The sequence below is a fragment of the Oncorhynchus masou genome, chromosome 19 (genome assembly GCF_036934945.1).
Source record: "Oncorhynchus masou masou isolate Uvic2021 chromosome 19, UVic_Omas_1.1, whole genome shotgun sequence".
NCBI classification, from domain to species: domain Eukaryota; kingdom Metazoa; phylum Chordata; class Actinopteri; order Salmoniformes; family Salmonidae; genus Oncorhynchus; species Oncorhynchus masou.
Genome location: NC_088230.1, coordinates 20,272,712 through 20,299,537, shown reverse-complemented (window position 1 = coordinate 20,299,537; position 26,826 = coordinate 20,272,712). Strand labels below are relative to the sequence as shown.

Here is a 26,826-nt window from a genome sequence, read left to right as displayed (position 1 = left end):
GAATCATGTAGTAACAACAAAAAAATTAGAGTTAAATCAAAATATATTTTATATTTGAGATTCTTCAACATAGCCACCCTTTGCCTTGACATATTTTCCCCTAACCCTACCACCTCTCTCCTAATTTGAGTAAACGAATGGACACCACTTAGGCATCTACTTCCAGCTTATACACTACATACCTTTCGCTTGAGAAATGTTACACCAGGGGAGAAGTTAACTTGTATGTCAGACTGGAATGCATAAATTGATAGTGTTAAAAATGTAGCACAATGTAACACATTTGTAAGTTCTTCCTTGAGTCAAATCATCAATAAAATAAATTAGACCTGGTAAAAAGGCAGTTAAAATATTGTGCAGTTTTTATTTTGTGTAAAAATCACACAGCTGCTAGTTCATTCTGCAGAGATACATCCATGCAGTTAAACATCTATGATCACACAGCCATAATATAAGCAATTAAATAGAATATTTGCTGTTAGTCAGCAATTAATGCAAATGTACATATGAGATCAAAAGGTGTGTATCATATACAATATACAACATACCCCTTATACAGTACATCAACCTGAACAGCAGGGAAAAGAAGGCTCAACTTGGTTCAACACAGGGAGAATAGATTACAGTGGAAACCTGAACGCCAGGAGTAAGGCTTTTGAAGACAGGTTAAGAAATTAAGAAAACACAAGAAGTTCCAGAAAAACAAAAAGACAGTTATACAAGGTGTAGGTACCAACACAAATGTCAGACTCGGTAAGATACCGTATACAGGTAGAAATCAAGTGGTTTGTATTTAAGCACTGTCTTCATACTAGATAAGAGCATGAACAACATGCGATGGGTGGACAAAAAGAAAAAAACAGGGGAAAAGTGCAGTCGTTTCATTCTGGTCTCGCTTCCATAGTTGGTTATCATATCTCACAGGGAACCTTATGTTTGGGGAAGGACTGATTCCATTTATGTACCGTAAGAGGCACAGGCAGCGTCAGCATGAGCAACTACAGAGCCAGGAGCAAAAACAAAAATGTGGTCTGTCATCTGGGGGTCAATCACTTCACATAGTAACACAGCTCATTTTGTTACAGATTAAATTGCAGAAGACTAGTGGAAGAAAAAAATATACATACACACTCATTTCATCATGCCGTTTATGTAACCATTGCGTGCCCAAATAAATCCAAACACACACCATACATACAGCACACATGTATACAGAGACGCACATGGACAGAATAGCCCTCCGCGTAGCGGGATGCTGTAATAAACTGGAACATGAATTTTTTCCTGTCACATGATCAGTCCAAAGCGCTCCAGGATAGAGAGTCATCTCCTGTAGACTCCTCACAATGCCTTCACTGGCATGATTATCTGTCCTTGACAGGTCCCAGGAGACCAGGCCCACACACAGCACAGGCAGACCCCAGAGTGCTCCTCTACTGGACACTTGTCATCATGGGGAAGAATGAGGGAGGGAACTCGGCCTTCAGTACCCCATGACTCAAGTTCCAGTTCAGTGCCTGTCAGTCTGGCCCCGGGGCCTGTGATATAGTATAAGGGATTGACGTCCAGAATAATCTTTGCTATTTCTTTGATAAATAAAAGTGCCAATATTTGTAACATTCCTATCCCAGCCCCTTTGGAAAGACTGTTCTGTCTGATGAGGGCGAGTCAGGGTGTGTTGTTGCAAACCGACCGTCAGTCCGACCGACAGGCGGTCAGTCCGTCAGTCAGCCCGTCAGTCGGTCCGTCAGTCAGACCGACCGTCAGTCAGACCGACCGTCCGACCGTCTGTCCGTCCGACAGAGACAGACTGGCAGACCATCAGGCAGACCGTCCGACAGACAGACGGTCGGTCAGTCCATCTGGTTCCCACAGAAGAGACAGCAGAATGCAGAGGGAATGGACAGTGGAGATAACATGTGCATCACACAAAAGGCCCCTTCAGGTCTCTCCTATCTTCTCTCATGGACTTGTCCTCCTCACACACACAGGTTACAAATGGGAAAATGGTCTGAGCTGTTCCAGTTGAACCTCCAAAGATATCCTCTCTTCTAGTAAGTCCTAAACAAAAAACAACAAGATAAACAATCCTCAAACGAGGACTAAAGTTTAACCTTGTTAAAGGCTTGGATTTCAAGAAGATAACATTTTCCAAAATATGCATCAGGTTCATTTTAGTAACAGAATAGCTAGCTAGCATGCATGCATGTATTATTGTAATCACTCCTATACCTTTAGCTGTTGCTGTAATTCACTGTTGAGTCTGGCCAAAACTGTGTTGGTTTCCTTGTTTCTTCTGATAGAGGCTTGAATTGCTTTTTTATCCTTACCAACAGACCTGTAAAAAGTATTCAAGAGAGCTTTAAGTTCGTTGTTGATGTTAACTACGGAATCTAATGTATAATCAACAACCACAGACCAGTCACTATTCAGATTTACTATGTGCCCGATGTCACAAGAAGGCCAAAACGATCATAAAGGACAACAACCACCCGAGCCACTGCCTGTTCACCCTGCTATCATCCAGAAGGCGAGGTCAGTACAAGGTGCATCAAAGCAGGGAACGAGAGACTGAAAAACAGCTTCTATCTCAAGGCCATCAGACTGTTAAACAGCCATCACTAACATTGAGTGGCTGCTGCCAACATACTGACTCAACTCCAGCCACTAATAATGTAAAAATTGATGAAAAATGTATCCCTAGCCACTTTAAACAATGCCACTTCATATGTTTACATACCCTACATTACTCATCTCATATAGTACATACTGTACTCTATACCATCTACTGCATCTTGCCTATGCCGTTCTATACCATCACTCATTCATATATTATTTTATGTACATATTCTTAGTCATTCCTTTACACTTGTGTGCATAAGGTAATTGTTGTAAAATTGTTAGGTTAGATTACTAGTTGGATATTACTGCATTGTCGGAACTAGAAGCACAAGCATTTCGCTACACTCGCATTACCATCTGCTAACCATGTGTATGTGACAAATGAAATTTGATTTGAGATTGCTTTGAAACCCCTGTTCCTACCTGGGAATGGATGGCAGTGTAGCTAGAACAGTGGCTATGACGTTAGACTTCGGGGGGAGGGCTTCATCCTGGAGTTCGTCCTCGGATTTCAGTCTCCGGCGGACAGGTTTGGGTGGGGGGACCATGATGGACCCTTTGGCCTGACAGGAAAAAAACAAACCCACTGTATAAAATCATCTGAACAAATGAGGACATTTAGACCCCCAGTATTGGCATCATGGTCTCAGTAAGTCCACTACTTACAGAGTTCACAGTAGCTGCAGCTCTCTCTTCCTGGTTGTCAATCTTCACAGTTCTCAAAGGCCCAGCCCCTTCTGTAGACTTCTCTACCTGTGAACAGAGCACACACAGTCTCAGTCTCTTTTCTTATAACTGAGCACAGCTGATAGAACAGGTTCTGTATTATACTGTATGTCTGACTCACTGGCAGACTCTCTGGGTGCTTCTCCCCGTCGTCACTGGGCTGATCTGAGGCAGCGAACGCCTGGAACTGACTGAAGTCAGCGAAGTTGGGCTGCTCTGGGATCTGCTGGGGCGAGGTAGTAGAGTGAGCTGCCAGACCCTCATCCGAGCGATGCCCACTATGAGGACCAGAGGTCTGGGGACAAAGGGGACAGGATAGACAGAGTTCAGACTTAACACTGCATGTTGAAAACTGAACACAACCTTGAACTGGAGAGTACATGGTCAATGACTGTGGTATGTGTAGAGTGAACAGAGGATATGGACAAGAAAAGACAAAGGGAAGAGATTTCAGCATTTCAATGTGTATACTTCTTATAAAAAAAGACTACCCAGAGGTGGCAACATCTCTTCTGCTATGAGATTGACTTTCTTCTGTCTGTATTGGCTTTCTACCTGTGTGGGTAGCGGCCTAGGGGTATGGCTGGAGGACAGGCCACGACTCCAGATTGCTGTGGCCCTGTGGGGTGAGCGGCAAAGTTTCTGTTCATGTCTAGCGAGGAGGAGCGGGAGTGGGAGGCGTTGGGCCTGGGAGGGGGTGGTGGGGGGGCAGCCGCCACCTTTAGACCTTCAGGAGAGGTCCCAGAATTAGACCTACAACCCAGACAACACGGCTAGTGAGCTTACTGTTCAAAAGCGCTTCAATAAACAAAGCATCTATTATCTCTAGACATTGAGACGAACTTACCTTTGTCTTGTTACAACACTTGTAATTGGGTCTTGATCTGAAGTATATGAATCTGAACTGCTATAACCATCACCTTTAGTAAAGAACATGAGTATTCTGTTTAACCAATCCTCAAGGAAATGCCATATAATTATGGTCACATGACATTTTCTACAATAGATTTACCTACAAACTGCAATAGTCCTAAGTTCTTTATGATAATGGAACATCCCTTGACACTGACCAGAGTTAGCTGTTACAAACTTCATAGAGGTGGCAAGCTTGGTTTCTTCAGAGAGCTCAGGTGGTTTAGCCATCAGGGGACTGGTAGGATGTGTGTGGTCTGCAGGAATGAGAAAGAAAAACAGTAAATTCCATCAACAGTATATATATATATTTTTTAAACAGTTCTTAAAAAGAAAAAAGGTACAGTGCATCCCTTCACCACTCCCAGCCAAATACGTGAGAGTTGCTAGTTGATGGAGTCTCAAAAGTGAACACTACTTTAGAGGACAGAGCTCAGTGTATGTTTAAGCGCTGTTATCATATGGGGAAAGTATCTTACCACTTCCGGTTCTCTTCAGCTCCATCTCTTGCATATGGATCTTGCTTGGGGTCATGCGGATGGGAACAGGGTGGACAATAGCTGTATCCTGTAAGGACAAAGGTTTCTTGTTTGATCATTAGCTCACAATAATAATGCCTTAAAAGAATCTATCCATTCCCTTTCTGACTGTAAAGAGAACTCCTTTCATACTGTCAGAACAGTTTATAAGGTTAGAAAAGGCTTACAGTGGGGAAAAAAGTATTTAGTCAGCCACCAATTGTGCAAGTTCTCCCACTTAAAAACATGAGAGGCCTGTAATTTTCAAAATAGGTACACTTCAACTATAACAGACAAAATAAGAAAAGAAAATCCCAAAAATAACATAGTAGGATTTTTAATGAATTTATTTGCAAATTATGGTGGAAAATAAGTATTTGGTCACCAACAAACAAGCAAAATATCTGGCTCTCACAGACCTGTAACTTCTTCTTTAAGAGGCTCCTCTGTCCTCCAATCGTTACCTGTATTAATGGCACCGGTTTGAACTTGTTATCAGTATAAAAGACACCGGTCTACAAACTCAAACAGTCACACTCCAAACTCCACTATGGCCAAGACCAAAGAGCTGTCAAAAGACACCAGAAACAAAATTGTAGACCTGCACCAGGCTGGGAAGACTGAATCTGGAATAGGTAAGCAGCTTGGTTTGAAGAAATCAACGGTGGGAGCAATTATTAGGAAATGGAAGACATACAAGACCACTGATAATCTCCCTCGATCTGGGGCTCCACGCAAGATCTCATCCCGTGGGGTCAAAATGATCACAAGAACACTGAGCAAAAATCCCAAAACCACACGGGGGGACCTAGTGAATGACCTGCAGAGAGCTGGGACCAAAGTAACAAAGCCTACCATCAGTAACACACCACGCCGCCAGGGACTCAAATCCTGCAGTGCCATACGTGTCCCCCTGCTTAAGCCAGTACATGTCCATGCCCGTCTGAAGTTTCCTAGAGAGCATTTGGATGATCCAGAAGAAGATTGGGAGAATGCCATATGGTCAGATGAAACCAAAATATAACTTTTTGGTAAAAACTCAACTCATTGTGTTTGGAGGACAAAGAATGCTGAGTTGCATCCAAAGAACACCATACCTACTGTGAAGCATGGGGGTGGAAACATCACGATTTGGGGCTGTTTTTCTGCAAAGGGAACAGGACGACTGATCCGTGTAAAGGAAAGAATGAATGAGGCCATGTATCATGAGATTTTGAGTGAAAACCTCCTTCCATCAGCAAGGGCATTGAAGATGAAACGTGGCTGGGTCTTTCAGCATGACAATGATCCCAAACACACAGCCCGGGCAACAAAGGAGTGGCTTCGTAAAAAGAAGCATTTCAAGGTCCTGGAGTGGCCTAGCCAGTCTCCAGGTCTCAACCCCATAGAAAATCTTTGGAGGGAGTTAAAAGTCTGTGTTGCCCAGCATCAGCCCCAAAACATCCCTGCTCTAGAGGAGATCTGCATGGAGGAATGGGCCAAAATACCAGCAACAGTGTGTGAAAACCTTGTGAAGACTGACAGAAAACATTTCACTTTTATTATTGCCAACAAAGGGTATATAACAAAGTATTGAGAAACTTTTGTTATTGACCAAATACTTATTTTCCACCATAATTTGCAAATAAATTCATAAAAATGTGATGTGATTTTCTGGATTTCTTTTCCTCATTTTGTCTGTCATAGTTGAAGTGTACCTATGATGAAAATTACAGGCCTCTCTCATCTTTTTAAGTGGGAAAACTTGCACAATTGGTGGCTGACTAAATACTTTTTTGCCCCACTGTATATGTGTGGCAATTATGCAGATTTAAGAAACCAGAAGATATGGGAAAGATATTTCATGCTGCTATAATTGATCAAATAGCCCAGACATTGACTTGCCTAGTTAAATAAAGGTCAAAATAAATAAATATATTGTAGAACCCAATGTCATATTTTTAATATGGGACAGAAAGTTGAGTATCCAATAAGCTAAGCAAGCAAAATCACATTGACACCTCCGTTGTGGCAGATTCAGCAGAATTAAGGACATGCACTCTAAGAGAGAGATCAAGAGGCCAAGGGTTAATATTATCATTAATACAGAAACAGGCAAACTAGGTGATTGACTTACAGGGTCAGCTGGTGCAATGTTAGAATCAAATTGGGTCAGAGTTTGTGAGCTGGAGGAGCGTTCACTAAAAGTCTCCCACTGCTAGAGACAAGAGCAGAAGTACATCAGCACCACAGGCATCTCAATGGATAGTCACACACAGGATGATTCCAGACCCAGTTACAAACCCCACTGCTCTCCCACAGGAGGGGTGATGAACTACATTTATCATCACATATCATCCATTAGTAATAGTGAGGAGGGGGTGGATATTGGCTAGAAACTGGTTAGTGATAACTAGATAAACAGAAATGGAGCAAACTTACTTTGGGACTGATAAGAATATCAACAATTGCAGCTTTCTGACAAAACATATACAGTATGTAAATTAGTAAGTACTAAGTGGTGTTTCTCAGAAATGGATAAGAAAGGTACTGAATCAGGAAAGTCCTGCAAGAGGATAGGTACTAACACCTCACAATGGAAAGGACCTTATCGATCATTTCATTGAGAAGTCATTTACAAAATGCTGGAAAGCTAAAAGTTCAATAATGTTCTTTTCTACAGTGATAACATGGGGTGGTGCTGTGTCCAACCTCGTTGCCCTGGTTGAGATCAGGCCAGGTCTGGTTGAGTGAGGGCATGGGGGACTTGTTTGGGGTCACCTCCACGGGGGAGCCCGAGTAGCCGACGTCAGGGGCCTGGTCTGGAACCTCTAGAACATGGAAGATTTATACCATCAGGATGACTGTTGCATTCAATCACACTTATTTCTTTCCGTGTTCCATAAATCAACTGTCTGCAGCAGATGGTCCCCGGGGCAGATTTTGACAGACTCAGAATATGTAGCAGTAGGAGAGTACGAGCTATTACCTGCTGAGTCATCCAAGTCAATAAGCTTTGGCATAAGACTCTCTGGCAGCTTTTCGGGAAGGTCATAGCCATTTTTCCTAGCAACAACAAGATGAAATGCAGCACAGAACTCATCCAGTGTCAACGCCCCATCTTTATCAAAATCCGAAAGCTCCCTGTAATGCAAAGAATGTGAGAATATTTATTTAAACCCACTCATGCATTGCAATTCATTAATTGAAGAGGAGTTACCGAAGGTTATATTTTCCATTCTTTGATATAGCTTCCTAGATTAAAACTGAAGCAGATAGCTCATATGGTATCATTAGATATGGGGAACATCTCAACTAAAGCCAATAGCACACCTTCTAATAACTTACCAAATGTGGGACAGTTCAAGAATAGGTAGCTTTGATTTAGTGAAAAACTCTTTTGCAGCAGAACCTGTAATATAGACAAAGGGAAAAAGTCAGTTAGTGATAGGCCAATCATTGTAGTGTAACAGCCAGAGTCCCTGTAACCTTTAAATGGGAACAAGTGTAAAAGGTGGTCTCAAACTAGGGTTGCAAAATGTCCTTAAATTCCCTGGTTTGTCAGAAATCCTGGTTGAAGATTCCTGATGTTCTGCTCATTCCAAGAATCCATCCAGGCTTAATGGAAAACCTGGACATTTATGGAAAGTTACAACCCTATTCCAGACAAAGATCACGCTACTTACCAGGAATGAAACCGTTGAGGTCGGGCTGGATGGTCTTGAACTGATTGATATAATACTGCCTCTGCTCGTCCGTGATTTTCCAGGGGTCGTCATAACCGCTACTGGACTGTCTTTGGATTTCATTGGCTGGAGTAGCAGACGCAACTGTTCGTATGGAAGAGTTCTCCTAAAGGCAGCCGAGTGAAACATTTAGAGGAAAATAACAGATTGAAACAATCCTTTGGAAGAGCTGTGGTAGTACTAATAGGTAATGAATACAGACTGTGGGACGATGGGAAATAAACAGAAGAGTAATCAGAAGAGGATTTGCAAGTGTTTGTTTTCAAATACCTCAACCCACTTACAATGAATCTTGCTCATTTGGACACAGAACTGTTCCTGATTTATTGCAGTGAAATATGTATTTTTATGAAGGGGAAACTGAAGCCATCAAAAAAGAGCATATAGGGAAGTAGGCTAGACAAGAAGTTAAGATTAAGTTCCATCTCTGCCTTTAAGTGAGAAAGATGACAGGTCCATGGAAGCATTTGCTGCACTACCTGGACCGGCGAGAGATGCATTGGTGGCATTTTGCTGGAGGAGGGGGGATAAGTATCTTTCAAACTGACCCAGCTTTCCTGAACGGGGGGAGGTGAGTGGGCAGACCACATCCCATCACCTACCACCACAGGTCCTATGGAGAGAGGATAGTTACACAGCCTCAGACAGTGCCATTAGATTACACAAAGATCGTTCTAGCAACAGTAGAGAGCATACTCAAGAACTGTTGAAGGACTGGACTACAGAGAGACGGTGTGGTGCGGTGAAGAAGTATTTGCCCCATTTTTTGATTGTCTCTATTTTTTGCATATTTTTGATACTGAATGTTATCAGACCTTCAACCAAAACCTAATATTAGAGAAAGAGAACCTGAGTTTACCAATAACAAAATGTATATTTGTTTTATTTAATAAAAGTTCTTCAACACCTAATTCCCCTGTGTGAAAATGTAATTGCCCCCTTAAACCCACAGATAGTGCTCATTTCAAGTCATGCCACAACATCTCAATTGGGATTAGGTCTGGACTTTGACTAGGCTATTCCAAAACTTCAAATTTGTTGCTTTTTAACCATTTTCATGTTTATTTTAATTATTCAACTAGGCAAGTCAGTTAAGAACAAATTCTTATTTAAAATGACGGCCTACCAAAAGGCCTCCTCCGGGAACAGGGGCTGGGATTAAAAATAAAAATATATAAATATAGGACAAAACACACATCACGACAAGAGAGACAACACAACGCTACATAAAGAGACCTAAGACAACAACATAGCAAGACAGCAACACAACATGATAGCAGCACAAAACATGGTACAAACACTGGGCACAGACAACAGCACAAAGGGCAAGAAGGTAGAGGTGTGTTTTGGATCATTGTCTTGCTACATGACCCAGTTGTGCTTCAGTTTCAGACGGGTGGCCTGATATTCTCCTGTAGAATTACCTGATAGAAGGAACCTGCTCTGCTCTATTAAGTCAAGTCGTCTAGGTCCTGAGGCAGCAAAGCATCCCCAACCATCAAACTACCACCGCGCATGACCGTTGATATGAGGTTCTTACTGTGGAATGCAGGGTTTGGTTTTCACAAGACATAAAATGGGACCCATCTCATCCAAAAAGTTGACTCGTGTTTGCCAAAAAGCACCTGGATGATCATCAAGACTCTTGGAAGAGTGTTCTATGGACAGATGAGTCAAAAGTATAACTTTTTGGACGACTTTGCTCATGAAATAAGTACGTAATTTGTTATTTATTCACTCAGGTTCCCTTTATCTAATATTATGTGTTGGTTGAAGATCTAATAACATTTAGTATAAAAAAATATGCAAAAGTAGCTACAATTAGAAAAGGGGCAAATACTTTTTCACATCATTGTATGACATCAACAGCCTTGTCAGGAAACAAACCAGTTCTGTTTATTGGCTGAACCTCTCATTTATTTAAGACATGCAAAAGTTACAGGATGGTGAACGTCAATAAGACGCATCATTGGACATCTCCATCGCCAGATTGTCATCTTCGCAAAGGATACAGTTTGCAGAGTAGAGTGTGTACCTGATTGTGCTTCTCTGAAAGGTGTCCAGACAGCACCTGCCACCACCACAGGAGGTCTCTCTACGTTCCCCCCGCTTGCCTGCCTTTTGTGCTTTCTCCAGGCATGAGGCGAGGTGGGAGGGGACTGGTGGGGAGATACCACTGGGGATGTGGTGTCGGGCTGCAGAAGGGTAAATAACATTAGATAAAACGTATGTCTATCAAAGTTAGATCTGTCTCAGTTTCTTAAAAAAAAGGATAATACAAATTGGTTTGTATCAAATAAATGTTGATTTCCTTGCCCTTTCCAACATGTAGGCTATATCAAACTTTCACCACTATCAAAATACCAGCTCTTATTGAGCATGATATCTAAACTACTACTCCAGGCGGGAAGAATTATTATGACTGACCTGTGGTTCTACTGTGGGCACACAGGGCTGGATGACCTCGTGGGCAGACACCTTCTTGACCTGCCCTCGGCCAGGGGGTCGTGGAATCACACCCTGGTAAGGCCCCTGGTTCTCCAAGTCGGGGTACATGGCTGTGTGTCTGGCCTCCTGCTCATTTTTGGCCACAACAAAGCGAGGCAGAGGCAAGTCCTTGACTGTGGATGAAGAACACTGCTAGATAACAGCACTACCTCAAATCCCCTCCAGCTAGTTGTCTTGATGAGTCAGTTGTTGTAGTCTAGCATGGCTTATCACAACAAAAGTGTTGATATTGAAAACCAGATCAAGTTAAGTATTACAAGATTGACAACGTGTGTGTGTGTGTATATATATATATATCTCAAAGGTGCTTTACAAAGCTTGATGTAGTCATATGACAATTCTAGTTGTTTTTCTTTGTTGAGTTAATGTGTGTGTGTTTTATGTCTTTTTGTAGTTTATCAGGGTAATTGCTTGTGTGTGGGAGTGATTCTTTTGTTAGTTTTTTCTTGGTTTGTTTGCTTTTGTGTGTCCACCAAACTGGGGTAGTGGGCTAAAAGGGTAGGGTGTTCTCGGGGAGGTGTGGAGGGTAGTCTGGGGGACCATGAACCTTTACCTCCCACTTTCCTATTGTGGTTTGAAAAGAAAGACCAAACACAGGACAACAAAAAGGTGGTGGCTAAAAAAGACGGGGAAAAAAACCTGATGTTCATGTTCTGAAGGGCAACTTGGAGTCTTTCTCTCCAATCTCACTGGCCCAGCCGCCCGTTTGAGTTGTGCAATTTCCTGTTGCCTTAAGTCTCTATTCTTCTCTTGTATCTTAACCCTACAGGGATGCCTTTATTTCCTGCAAATGCTCACCAATGCTATCTCTGAACCATCCATATATTTGCATCCTGTTTCTTATTAATAGACAGATATGAGACTTGGGTGAGTCTCCCAAGTGATGCACATATCCTCCATGTTTTGACAGTATACTACACATTTAAAAACAGCTCATCTCTAGGGAGCAAATTCAGTTCAATACAAAAACATACCTTATTTGTATTTTAGGCCCATGTGTTAGGGCTGTGACAATACCAGTATTGCGATATTTGGTCATTAATGATGTTTGTTTCCAACATTGTGTCTGTTTTCCTAAATAAGTCAAATCCGCTTTGTGTTTTGTTAAATTGCCACGATAATAACGAGTATCGCGATATTGGTATTGTCTCGGCCCTACTGTGTGTCCATTGATTCAAATGGGAAACCTAGTCAGTTGCACAACTGAATGCAACTAACCCAACCCCTCTGAATCAGGGAAGAAGTTGGTAAGTGTAGGCTATCCTTATTCCATCTTTGAAGTTATGCAATCAGCTCTCCTGTTGCAATGTTTGAAGTCAAATAAATGCCATTGTATAGTCATGTGTTCTTTACTACTGTCCCTTCAATATCAGCAGGTTGATTTTAAATATAACCAGACTGAAGGCAAACAAAGATTTAAACATTGTCCGGTGCTATACCCTGCCTCATATTTTAGGGGTCCATTTCTAATAGTTGGAGAATTCTAGACATGTTTACTCACCAGAATTGAGGCTCTCTACCCGGAGAGGCAGTCCAGACTGGGCTACAGCGATGAGTTTCAGTGCAATGTAAAACTGGCTCCTTCCAAAATGGCCCAGGCGAGTGGCTCCACAGAGCTCTGTGATCTGAGACAACAAAATATTACCAACATCAGTCTGTAGAGTGATACAAACTCATTCTGTTAATGCACTACTGTTTTGTGCCAAAATGTTATAATGGGGAGAATGATGCAGTTTCTCGCAGAGAAGGTTCCGAGGACATTGCTTCCTAACAAAGGAAGACAGTTGTTGCTTTGCGTGCTTACTGAGCAATGTGACTTGTGTCTGCACAAAATGGTCTGTAATGTCTAAAAGGAACATGCACTCTCTGAATTTGGAGAGGTGTACACCTTTAGCATTGCACTGCTATAGGGTAAGACCAACATTGGTAAAAAAAAAAATGATGCTACCAGCCTAGGCCTAGTGAGTCAGCATCATTTCAATGTGAGATAGGCGGTCAAACTGACAGACCCAGGAAACATTTCACATCTCAGATTTATGGATCATGTATAAAGCCTATTCTTCAGTATACTAAACAACCATAGCAGAAACTATTAGTCTTGTGTTTCTGCAGGAGGAAGAAATCATGGCCCAAAAAAAATAGCAAGTTAATTATGTACACCAGGACAAATGGCTTAGGAATTAGACTGAGCCGGTCAATAACTGACACTTCGAATGAAAGACAGCCCAGAAATCTTCAACCGTCACAGTAATGTTGATGTCAGCCCAGAAATTGATAATAGCACGAATATACAAAGAAATAGGCAAGCTGAACAGAACTATGTTCAAGTATTCTGTGCTACAACGTACATTCTACCGACTTTACATCTTGGATTTGATAAATGATTCAAATGAACACTTTGACCTTTGGATAGGTCATTATCAACAAACCGTCACAATAAAGGTGCAGCACTTTTGATTTGCCTGCTGGGGGGGGGGGACCCCAGCTCAGATAAAACCTTTTACAACTGTGTGCCGTTTTCAAGGGATTGTAAAATAAATGTTAACTACTTGGTTGTAATATTATCAGCTCTTGAAGAGCATAGAAAGACATTTCTGATTATTCCATGCAAAACAATTGTGGACATTTAGCTATAGCCGAATATGCACTCTTAAGGAAAAGGAGCCTACCGTTATTCCTTAAGGTCCAAGGAACTTATTTGCTGAGTTAGACTGGCTCTTGCAGCCCAAACAACCAAATTATCCATCTAAAACATGAATCGATTCTCAATTGCGATACGTGTCTAGAAACATAAAGCCCTTTACTTTCATTTCAAATAAAAAATGCTAAATACTCACTAACCCTATAAAAAAGGTGGGTATCAATTGAACCTTTTCTTTATTATTTCTCGCTGATATTAAAAGATACCGTACCGCAAGTGATGCATATTAATGTTCATCCCAAGCTTCTGGGTTCTTAACAAAACACCCCAGTACAGAAGAGGCCTTCATCCAATGACTCTGATGTGTAATGTAATGTCATGGAAATGGGAGTCATGATCAGGAGCTAATTTAGCTCTATCAGAGTTATACAACAAGTAACTGCATGTTTATCATGATCAGTAAACATCAATTGATCATGTAATTTCAGATATGTTAGGGTAGTTTCACAATATCTCTCAATATTGGCCACCATCAATTGGATATTTGAGTGATATAAAAGTGAACTAGACCTGTCAAGTATGAGTGGTTTAGGTTAATTTCCCATCCTTTGTGGGCTCTGCATGTCAAGCAGAAGGGATGTATTTGCCGATGTACTGTTAGTTGATAATGTTTACTTGGTAAGCTACGGGTAGAAACTTTGTACACTTGACTAAACATAGTGGTAAGTAGAGATAATGTACTTTTTTCTCCAATCAACATAGGCCAACCTAGTGAAGTTGGCTATCATTATCACATTTTTAACATTGCTTTTAAGAGTGTTTAATCACTATTGGTGCTAACAGACATGATAGGCTTCATTGATTGATGGACCATGACAAATTGGCCAGCGAGCTAATAACATGTTTGACTACACATTTAGCTACATACCAAATTGATAGGCTACCCTCACTTATCTGAAAATACATGATCAATGGATGTTAACTGATCATGATTAAGCATGCAGTTAATTGCTGATTAACTTGGATGATAGAGCTAAACATTTGGAATAATCGGAAATGTGTATATCAAGAGGTGATGATATTAAAACCAAATAGTTATAACATTTACTTAACAATCCCTTGAAAACGACACATAGCTGGGCTCCTGAGTGGCGCAGCGGTCTATGGCATTGCATCTCAGTGCTTGAGGCGCCACTACAGACATCCTGGTTCGAATCCAGACTGTATCACAACTGGCCGTGATTGGGAGTCCCAAAGGGCGGACACAATTGGCCAAGTGTCATCTGGGTTTGGCCGGTGTAGGCAGTCATTGTAGGCAGTCACTGAACCGTCTAGTTAAAGGTGCATACATATACACACATACACACATACATACATACATACATACATACATACATACATACATACATACATACATACATACATATATACATTACATACACACAACTGTTGTTAATAGCAAAAGGTGGGGGTCGCATTACCCCCCAGCAGCCAAATCGATCGCTCTATCAATAAAACAGTATTGTTTTATTGATAACGACCTATATAATCAAGGTAATACAAATAAGATTGTGTCCGTTTAATATGGACAATATTATTGTAAACTTTGTATCCAGTCATCAACTAAGTATCAACTGCACAAGGAAGGAAGTGGGCTATCGACTGTTAGGTAGCTAATAATTAAAATTGTACGAATTTCAAGCAGAAAGATAGAAGAACATTGGAAATAAATATTGTGCTGAAAGAACATGTCTATTAACATCAGTTTGCCCATGTAGATAATGTAATGCTAGCAACTTGCTAACTTCCTCTGGGTAGCATACTTGGTTAGCAGTTAGCAAAGTGAAAAGAGGCTTTGCAACTGGCTAACGTTAGAAGAAGGTGTCTTGTCACGTTCACCAGTCAACAAGCACGCCACATACACTAAATCTCTATCACACTTCACAGATTGATACATTAGCTAGCTTACCTGCAGGACAACCTCACTGGGTAGCTGGGCCGCCCGGAAAAGATCAAGAACTTTGCCGTTGGAAGCCACTTTCTTGGTGTTGTCCGTATCGCAATAAACGAACAAATCAGAGTAATACTTCTGCTCCACATCAGTTAACGTTAAACTTTCCATTATGGCATCAAAAGTAAGCGATCAGCAGACTAATTTTGTTATCCTTGTGATAACTGGACTCAACAAGGCGAGGAGCGACGTTGCTGGTCAGCTTTGCTAGTTTCTCAGCTTAGCTAAATACTACTGTAACTAGCTAGCTATGGTAAGAAGGGTTTTATTTTTTATTTCACCTTCGTGAATGTCCTCAGAAACTAGCCTATTAGCAATATACGTGCCGACTAATTAGAACAATGATTTATTTCGGATAATTATGAATTATCAATCAATCAAATGTGAGTAAATACTGACTGACGTTGCTACCAACGTTAGCTAAACAAGCTAGCTATATGATATTAGCAGGTAGCTTAACTAACAACGTTAGCCTGAAGTCAGCAGTGCCAGTAGTCAACTTCCGAGACTGGACGTCGCTATTGAACAGTAAATCAACCGGAATTCGAGTTCTTCCGGTTCTATTCCGTTACCGTATGTTGTTTCAATCAATTTAAAATCTTTCTTAATTATGTTAGAAGTAAAGTTTCAGGGTCTTTTGGCTCTTTCCTCCATCAGCCAGAGCCGCCATTCCTATACCCCGTGATGTCATGGTACAGACGGTGAGAGTCAGCGCGTGTCTGCAAAGCAGGGGGGACTAACCGTGTCCCGGATGAAGGATGTCAACCATAGAAATGTAATGAATAGAACGGTTCTCCCCATTCAATTCAATGGCATTTTGTCATTTGACAAAGTCCGTCCTTAGCCCTCTCTTCCCCGTCCTCTCTTCTCCGTAACCCGGAAACCGATAAGTGTTGAGTGGTAGAGGAGTTGTTCCAATTCGTTTGTAGGCAAACGGAAGACGGTCCTCCCCTCCTCGATAGCCTCCTTTTGGTGAGGAAGCAGAAGTGTATCCTTCTCAGAACAATTTTGAAATCTGCCACACCCCCTTTGAATCAGTTATTGTTTTATCGAAGGAATGCACGCAAACATGTGTTACTTATCATTTATTTAAAAAATGTCCTGCACAACTAGCTACATTTGTTTTATTCACTTTATACATCTATTTTGGGTTTTCACCCTCTAAACTTCATAAGTGTTGGAGAAGGAGAGTCTCATTTCATACAAGTACATTTCCGTCCACTTTCCCCTCTCCTGGCTGCCTCTCCTTTTCTCAATTGGTTTGCTTAATTCCTGCGTCCTTAATTCCTGCTTCCTCTCTCCAAGGTAATCGAGGCGAGGCAGCGAGGAGAAGGAAAGTGGACGAAAAATGAGATTGCATTTGGATTACTGTTACAGTGCTATTTGGGTTATTAATTGGATCTGTTCAGACATTTCTTAATTTCTTTATTTTTACATTGTGTGTATTGTTTTGTATTGCTATGTTTTACTACACTGTTGGAGCGAGAAACACAAACATTTCGCTGCACCTGCGATAATGTCTGCAAATCTGTGTACGCTACCTGTGGGTTCTGCTTTTCTTTTCTTAGTCAACCTTGTTCTTTTTATTTGTGTTCTTGAACATAGCCATGTTTCTTTGTGTTCTGGAACGAAGCCCTGTCTTTCATTTTTGTTGATTGATTTCACCTGCGTTCGGTCTCATCAGTTCCCTATTTAGTTCAGTTCTTTCTGTTTGTATGATTGTGAGGTTTTGTTTGTTTTTGACCATTACCTGCGACAATGATTCCTGCCTTTAGCATCAGACCGTGGCCCTCAGTTCACATCACTTGTATGGAAATAATTCATGGAACACCTAGGGATCATGGTCAGTCTCCCCTCTGGGTACTGTCCTCAAGCTAATGGGCAGGTTAATTAGGAACTGGGCAGGTTCCTGAGGTATTACTGTCAGGACCGGTGGGGGAGTGGGTGGGTTTTCTACCTTGGGCTGAGTACGTGCAGCATTCCCTCCGCCACTCCTCCACTAACCTCACCCCAACATGCACTGGAAAGGTGTATCAGCTGGTACCTTGGCATCCCAGCCAGACTGAGGCCCCTGTGGTGGACGAGTGGTTTCGGCGCGCTGAGAAGACCTGGAACGCTGCACACACTCTTCTCCAGCGGGCCGTGTGTTGGCACAAGAAACAGGCCGACCGCCTCTGCAATGAGGCACCTGTTTTCTCTCCAGGCGACCAGGTCTGGCTCTCCACCTTTAACCTGCCCCTCCGCCTACCCTGCCGGAAGTTAAGTCTTTGGTTTGTGTGTCTGTTTTTAAAGTCCTGAGGAGAGGTTTTTTAATGAGGCAAGGTACCATTTGCAACTCCCTGTTGACTTTTCATGTCTCTCCTCAGGCTAGTGGTGCCTGGTCCCCTCGCTGAGGCTGGACCCAGTGACGCCCTGCCTCCTCCTCTGGACATCGAGGGAGGTCTGTCGTACTTGGTCAGTGAAGTCCTGGATTCAAGGCGTCAGGTGGGGCATCTCCAGTACCTCATCGACTGGGAGAGGTATGGCCCAGAGGAGTGGCGCCGTGTTCCTGCGGTGGACATCCTGGATGCTTCGCTGACCAGGGTTTTTCACCATTGGCGCCCTGACTGACCCACACCTTGTCCCTGAGGCCGGTACTGAGGTCTGTCTTGTCTCATTACGCACACCTGGTTCCCCCTGATTTACATTGCCCTCTCTTCCCCATTGTTTTTTCCCCCCATTGGTGTTGAGTACCTTTGCTTTGTTGTATTGTGCAGTTATTTTAAATGGAGAAATAAAACCCCTTATTACGTGTGCCTGTCTCCTATCATTATACAGCATTAATAGTTATTGTTGATGGCCTTCATGAGAGAATTACGTTGGGGGATTATGTAGATAACATTTTCGATTCATTTAGTTACACTTAACTGGTTAGACCAACAGACTTATAAAGAGGGGTTCCTGCAGATTCATTAAGAGTGTGGTTCGATGTGACAGTTATTGATGTTTGTCACCATAAGCACAAAGCCAGTATAAATTCCTGACAATAGTTTATATGAATTGAAGAACACGTCAGCTTTTGCCAGGATTTTACTCAAGCAATTTTACATCTAGGTAACGTGTTTGGTGCAGTATTTCTCAAGTAAAAAAATGTCTTATGTAGACGATGCTTGGCAGGTCCGTTTCACTGTTTCCATCAAACTTTTGTGTGTAAAGTACATCGAATGACATCAAATTTTATTTGTCACATACACATGGTTAGCAGATGTTAATGCGAGTGTAGCAAAATGCTTGTGCTTCTAGTTCCGACAATGCAGTAATAACCAACAAGTAATCTAACAATTCCAAAACTACTGTCTTACACTTGTGTGTATAAGGGGGATAAAGAATATGTACATAAAGCTATGAAGCTATGAATGAGTGGTACAGAGCAGCATAGGCAAGATACAGTAGATGGTATCGAGTACAGTATATACATATGAGATGAATAATGTAGGGTATGTAAACATATTAGGTAGCATTGTTTAAAGTGGCTAGTGATATATTTTACATTTCCCATCAATTCCCATTATTAAAGTGGCTGGAGGTGAGTCAGTGTGTTGGCAGCAGCCACTCAATGTTAGTGGTGGCTGTTTAACAGTCTGATGGCCTTGAGATAGAAGCTGTTTTTCAGTCTCTCGGTCCCAGCTTTGATGCACCTGTACTGACCTCGCCTTCTGGACGATAGCGGGGTGAACAGGCAGTGGCTCGGGTGGTTGTTGTCCTTGATGATCTTTATGGCCTTCCTGTGACATCGGGTGGTGTAGGTGTCCTGGAGGGCAGGTAGTTTGCCCCCGGTGATGTGTTGTGCAGACCTCACTACCCTCTGGAGAGCCTTACGGTTGTGGGCGGAGCAGTTGCCGTACCATGTGGCGATACAACCCGACAGGATGCTCTCGATTGTGCATCTGTAGAAGTTTGTGAGTGCTTTTGGTGACAAGCTGAATTTCTTCAGCATCCTGAGGTTGAAGAGGCGCTGCTGCGCCTTCTTCACGATGCTGTCTGTGTGAGTGGACCAATTCAGTTTGTCTGTGATGTGTATGCAGAGGAAGTTAAAACTTACTACAGCCATGACAGGCCTGATGGAAACATTTCGGAGGAACTTTCAAAATGTTGACAAAACAAAATAGGCGAGAAGTTGGGATAATTGTCTAAAATAAATCATTAAATGGCTGGAACGCTTGGTTATATCAATACTCTTTTTTTTAAATGCAGTTTATCTGCGATCAACTGGTATTTTGGATGCAGAATAACTGCAGTGTATTTATTGCAGATAAAAGGCTGTGCGTGATGTAGTGCACACACACATTTGCAGTTAAATTCAGTTTGGAAACACTACTGGTGGGGAAATGCTCATAGTCTTTATGCAGATGTTAGAATATTTGCATGAAATCTGAAATGTCTCCAATTGGATGGAAACTTCGCTAATAGCGATGTTCCTATTAACTTATGTGATTTTGTTTTTTCACGACATTTATGAAGTTCGCATAGGAAATACAATTGCCTGCTAGGGTGCATTTCCAATGAGAACTATCTTGTGTCGATAAAAACATTACCGATTTAGGCAACTTGTGTAACCAGTGACCGCCTGTATGCCCTCCCACCCATCTGTCTCATGTAGCCTTACTTGCCACATTCTAATTATTCACGTGCCAATGTATTGACACGGTCCGTGACATTGTAAAACTTGCCAACCAGAAAAGAAAAGTGACGCAATTCAGGCATTCTTGAAAGAGAAACTAAAATGTTTTAGTTGCAAGCAGTAGACATTCTGAATGCAATGTGGAGTGGATCTTTATAGTTACGCGGTGACGTCACGTCTAAATGACAAATTATTCGGCAATCATCCTCTATTCGAAAAATCTACTCGTTGAATAGATAAAAATAGCTGTTTCCATTAACTTGTCAATTGATTTTTTTTATGTTGACATTTAGAAAGTTTCCATAGAAAATAGACGCAATAATTGCCTGCTAGGGTGAGTTACCTGGACGCAAAAGCCAGCATGGATAGTATGCAATTTAATATTTTCCATATTCTAATAATTATCAGTTTCCGTCATTTGTCGCAATAACAAAACTGACAAAAGGAAAATCCACCCCTGTCAAACGGCTAACATTTTAGTCGATCTTTAGAAAAATTGTCCTATATATCTGCCGTTTCCATTAATCTAATGGTGTAGCGACGTCGCTTTAGTCAAATAAACCTGGGTCAATGGAAAACTGCCGACTGTTGTCAATCTTTCGAAATGTTTATCTTCCGTTTCCATTACACATGTAATCATTTTTTGTTGCGACATTGCTTTTGTCGAATAAACCTGGGTCAATGGAAACTTAGTTAGTGCCGGTGTGTTCTGCGGATAGAGCGCAATCACCGCAGCTGTTTATTCCGCAGCTGTTTATCGGGTATGCGTGGGCATTGTTCAAATCAAAACCCAACCATCAACTAAGTCCTGACGAACTCTTAATGAAATATCACAAAACCCAGTTTAGATTATATTGACTTAATGACAAATTAACCTACTTGCACTTTCTAGTCAATGTTTGCACTGGAATAAATGTTTCTGACAAACATCGCTGTCGCATTCCGTTCAACGAAATAAGTTGGTTCTCGAGTTCAGGTCTGCTTTATTAATGCAGATGCAAATTACTGATGTATTTAATCAAACATCACACGAAGCTACTAGTGGTGCTCAAATTAATTATGAAAGGGTTTTTGAGATGGGCTATTATCAATCTATCTGTCAGTGTCTAGTAATCTTCACCCTGGCCTGAGTCCTTTTTTAGAGTGAACACATGTATTGCCCCTCAACAACATAGAAGCATATAATGTGTTAGTCAGTGATGTACTATCACCAGCAGAATGTCAGAGGCTGTGGTTGACCAGGCCTGAGAGGTTCATTAGGTGCAGTTCAGGAATATGTGGGGCAACCTAGGACTTTATAAACTGTTATTGTTTCCCTTGAGGATGATAAGAGGAAACTAACCAAGAACAAATCAAAATAAAATGTTATTGGTTCCATACACATGGTTAGCAGATGTTAATCCGAGTAGCGACATGCTTGTGCTTCTATTTCCGACAGTGCAGTAATATCTAACAAGTAATCTAACAATTCCACACCTATCGAATACACACAAATCTTAGTAAGAATATGTACATATAAATATATGGGTGAGCGATGACTGAGGGGCATAGGCACGATGCAATAGATGGTATAGAATACAGTATATACATATGAGATGAGTAATGCAAGGTATGTAAACATTAAAGTGACTAGTGATCCATTTATTAAAGTGGCCAATGATTTTGAGTATGTAGGCAGCAGCCTCACTGTATCAGTGATGGCTGTTTATAGTCATTGCTGTTTTTCAGTCTCTCGGTCCCAGCTTTGATGCACCTGTACTGACCTCGTTTTCTGGATGGTAGCGGGGTGAACAGGCAGTGGCTCGGGTGGTTGTTGGCCTTCCTGTGACATCAGGTGCTGTAGGTGTCCTGGAGAGGAGGTGGTTTGACCTCGGTGATGCATTGTGCAGACCGCACCACTCTGGGGAGCCTTGTGGTTGTGGGTGGTACAGTTGCCGTACCAGGCGGCGATACAGCCCGACAGGATGCTCTCAATTATGCATCTGTAAAGGTTTGTGAAGGTTTTAGGTGACAAGCCAAATTTCTTCAGCCTCCTGAGGTTGCATTATCCTCAAAGCAGGCAAAGGTGTTTAATTTATCTGGAAGCAAGTCGTCTGTGTCCATGACATGACTGGGTTTCTTTTTGTAGTCTGTAACTCCCTGTAGACCCTGCCACGTGCGTCTGTTGTTGAATTGCGACTCCACTTTGTCCCGATACTGACATTTTGCTTGTTTGATTGACTTGCGGAGGGAATAACTACACTTTTTATATTCAGCCATATTCCCAGTCATCTTTCTAAGGTTAAATGCAGTGGTTCACGCTTTGTTTTGCACGAATACTGCCATGTATCCATGATTTCTGGTTAGGGTAAGTTTTTAGTCAAAATGGGTACAACATCTCCAATGCCCTTCCTTATAAACTCACTCACGAATCAGCGTATAAATCAATATTATTCTCTTAGGCTGCCCGGAACATTTCCCAGTCCGCGTGATTAAAACAATTTTGAAATGTGGATTCCGATTGGTCGGACCAGCGTTGAATAGTTCTAGTCACAGGTATATCCTGTTTGAGTTTCTGCCTATAGGACGGTAGGAGCAAAATGGAGTCGTGGTCGGAGTTGCCGAAGGGAGGGCAGGGGAGGGCCTTGTATGCATCACAGAAGTTAGAGTAGCAGTGATCCAGTGTATTGCACGCACGAGTTCTATAGACAATATGCTGATAGAAGTTAGATAGCCTTGTTCTCAGGAGGCCGCTCCGTCTACCTCTTCTGTGGCGATGTTGTTTTGGGTCGGCCTCTGGAATCAGATCCAATGTCCTGGGTGGTGGTGCAAACAAAGGATCCGCTTCGGGAAAGTCGTATTCCTGGTCGTAATGTTGGCATCGCTCTGATATCCAATAGTTATTTCTGGCTGTATGTAATAACACTTAAGATTCTCTGGGCTAACAATGTAAGAAATAATATATAAAAAACAAAATCTGCATAGTTTCTTAGGGACTAGAAGCAAGGCAACCATCTCTGTCGGCGCCATCATGCTAAACAAAGTATGCACTATCTGGGATTCTTGGGACGTCCCAACTCTGACTTTACCCCATTTGAAATGTAAAATAGTTACGGTTAGGTAAGGGTGATGGTTAGGGTCACATTTACATTTCCCAAGGGTCCCAGATAGCAACTTCTATAGTGTTTTCTTCTCAAAGTTGCCGGGATGTCACATGTCCTACTTAAGCTATATCTGTACACTCCTGTCACGCCTTGGTCTTAGTATTTTGTGTTTTAGTTAATTAGTTGGTCAGGCCAGGGTGTGACATGGGTTTATGTTATTGTGTTGTCGTATTGGGGTTTTTGTAGGCATTGGGATTGTGGTTGATTAGGGGTGTGTTTAGTTTAGGTTTGGCTGCCTGAAGCGGTTCTCAATCAGTCAGGTGATTCTTGTTGTCTCTGATAGGGAACCGTATTTAGGTAGCCTGGGTTTCACTGTGTATTTCGTGGGTGATTGTTCCTGTCTCTGTGTAGTTTCACCAGATAGGCTGTAATTAGGTTTCACGTTCCGTTTTGTTGTTTTGTATTTGTCTCAGTTGTTTTCATGTATTCGTCATTTGTTTCATTAAAAAACATGAGTAACCAACACGCTGTATTTCGGTCCGACTCTCTTTCAACAAACGAAGAACGCCGTTACAACTCCCAATAACATGATAATTACAAAACTTCTATTAGATCAAATAAACCTCATGTAGCAAATAAGCCATTACATTTTTTGTTAACCAAATTCAACTCTCATTGACCTCCATACAAAAACTCTTTGCTTGGTAAGCGGAAGAAATGGCACTTGCTGGAAAAGACAGATTTTGGGCCGAGTTATCCCTCTTGCTTTGCCTCTTCCTCTCTGTTTACGTTGTGTGGTTCAAACAAAAACACCCTATTGATTGGTTGACAATGATGAATACCACAATGTAGGATGAAGTTGAAGAGCAACTGCAGAAACTTTCAGTCGACTGCAGTCAACTTCATGACCTATGATCACATGATTTTTATAAAGTTCATGCAGTTGACATGTACTGTAGGTGCAAGTCGGAAAATGTTTATCCCCATAATGCAACACACTTTGAAAGGCCGTGACACAAAAGTGATCTGTTCGAATGCACCCATAATTGCAGCTTGTTACAATGTGACACAGATTTGTTTCTTCTGCTGCTGTAGACCATTTAGCAACAATGTAGTATATCTTTAAAATACTTTGTTGGAATATCCTGTATTAATAAGGTACCATACATTATAATAATACAATACAAGGAATGTTATGACTTAAATGTCTTCATTATGACACCCCTCCCATTATTCTCCCTTGCTATTGATTTTGGCTTCTGGGAACACCTGTATAATATTGGCATGTGACATTATACACTTTGTTGTACTTCTAGGGACAATGACGGTTCAACATGAAGTATCTCTGCTTATTGTAGAGATCCAACTGTTTGCCAGTAAAAATAAGTCTAATCTAGTATTACAGTGCACGTTGTTTATAACAATAACCAATGCAAAAATCAAACAGATAGTAATCAATCAATCTGTCAATAGACACTATATATACAAAAGTATGTGGACACCCCCTCAAATTAGTGGATTCGGATATTTCAGTTAACCCTGTTGCTGACAGGTGTATAAAATTTTGCACACACCCATTCAATCTTTATAGACAAACATTGGCAGTAGAATGGCCTTACTGAAGTGCTCAGTGACTTTCAATATGGCACTGTCATAGGATGCCACCTCTCTAACAAGTCAGTTCATCAAATTTCTGCCTTGCTAGAGCTGTCCTGGTTGCCTGTAAATGCCGTTATTTTGAAGTGGAAACGTCTATGAGCAACAACGGCTCAGCCGCGAAGTGGTAGGCAACACAAGCTCACGGAATGGGACCACCGAGTGCTGAAGCACGTATAATGTATAAATTGTATGTCCTTGGTTCCAACACTCACAACAGAATTCCATACTGCCTCTGGAAATAACGGCAGAACAATAACTGTTTGTAGGGAGCCTCATGAAATGGGTTTCCATGGCCATGCATCCGCACACAAGCCTAAGATCACAATGCCAAGTGTTGGCTGGAGTGGTGTTAAGCTCGCCGCCATAGGACTGGAGCAATAGGACTCTGGGGCTTCACCATCTGGCAGTCCGACAGACGAATCTGGGTTTGGCGGATGCCAGGAGAACGCTACCTGTCTCAATGCATAGTGCTAACTGTACATTTTTGGTGAGGGAGGAATAATGGTCTGGGGCTGTTTTTGATGGTTCCGGCTAGGCCCCTTAGTTCCAGTGAAGGGAAATCTTAACGCTACAGCATACGATGACAACATCAGTGCCCGACCTCACTAATGCTTGTGGCTGAATTGAAGCAAGTGCCATCAGCAATGTTCCAACATCTAATGGAAAGCCTTCCCAGAAGAGTGGAGAGAGCTGTTATAGCAGCAAAGTGGGCACCAACTCTATAATAATGCCCATGATTTTGGAATGAGATGTTCGAAGATCAGGTGTCCACATACTTTTGTTCATGTAGTGTACTTTGCAAGACAATCTGTTAAAATAATAAAATCACCAGGGATAGGTGGTGTGATTGCTGCAATAGGGGATGCACTGTATTTTAAAACCTCTACAATTCTAGTACTGGGGTGTAACCAAAGTCTGCACACCATGTGGATTCCCAGAATCATAATGCTATTAATGAGATTAATTAGTACAATAAAAGCGTATAAGCGTATTTAGTCTTCATTTGGACACTTGCTCTTTATCCTCAGGCAGTGCTGCAACTGTTTGTGAACTCCTTTCTGGCTGTTCCACCTCATATTAGCTCCACTACCTCATGCTCTCTCCTGCTGTTGAAAATCCCCTGGCTTTCATATTTGTTTAGAGCCATGCTTCCTCTTTTTTGCTCCTCAGCTGACACTGCCTATTTGAGTGTATTGTTTCAGTATGATCCACTGTTTATCTGAACGGTATATATCATGATTAATGTTTCTGAATGTTTTGGTGGGGAGTTGGAACTAGGTGGGGAAGCCTTGCCATTACCATGCAGTGTTAGTGGAAACAACATAATGTCATAGACATTCACAAGAGCTTTAGGAATGTTGATATCTCCTCACTCAACCCTGGTTTGTTTTACACATTCAGATGGACAAACTAGTGTCAAATTTGGTGTTCTGTTCAATGCCTATAAGTGCACCAATATCTTTGAGGCTTTGGTTGTGATTCTGAGGGCTGCCAAGATCTTTCTGAGGGCTGCCAAGAGGAAAAGATCATCGCATTTGAAGGGGAGCTGCTCCTGCAAGGTGTCCATTACAATGTTGATAACCATCAGCTTCATTCTTGTAGGAGTGTGTTATCATTATTCAGGTGATAAGTCAAGCGTTTCTTTGAGGCTTTACTATGACATCTACCAGGGATCATAAATCAACATTTTATAAATTCTTAGGACTACAAATATTGTATTTCTAGGGGATGAAATACATAGACTTCTTAGGAAACAACTTC

At 41.7% G+C, this 26,826-nt stretch overlaps 1 protein-coding gene and 1 pseudogene across 1 annotated transcript; one reads left to right on the top strand and one right to left on the bottom strand.

Moving 5' to 3' along the window:
• Nucleotides 1–339: 339 nt before the first annotated feature.
• LOC135505969 (ralBP1-associated Eps domain-containing protein 1-like) lies at nucleotides 340–16,556 on the bottom strand. Its single transcript, XM_064925277.1, is given in 20 exon segments — nucleotides 340–2,061; nucleotides 2,233–2,338; nucleotides 3,046–3,185; nucleotides 3,289–3,375; nucleotides 3,470–3,643; nucleotides 3,904–3,926; nucleotides 3,929–4,101; nucleotides 4,196–4,268; nucleotides 4,419–4,517; nucleotides 4,740–4,827; nucleotides 6,895–6,975; nucleotides 7,470–7,588; nucleotides 7,747–7,901; nucleotides 8,106–8,169; nucleotides 8,444–8,609; nucleotides 8,983–9,116; nucleotides 10,539–10,698; nucleotides 10,931–11,124; nucleotides 12,513–12,636; nucleotides 15,622–16,556. Coding segments are annotated over 20 exon segments (2,382 nt in total). The 5' UTR covers nucleotides 15,775–16,556; the 3' UTR covers nucleotides 340–1,992.
• Nucleotides 16,557–24,727: 8,171 nt separating this feature from the next.
• LOC135505623 (costars family protein ABRACL-like) lies at nucleotides 24,728–26,692 on the top strand (annotated as a pseudogene).
• The last annotated feature ends 134 nt before the right edge of the window (nucleotides 26,693–26,826 follow it).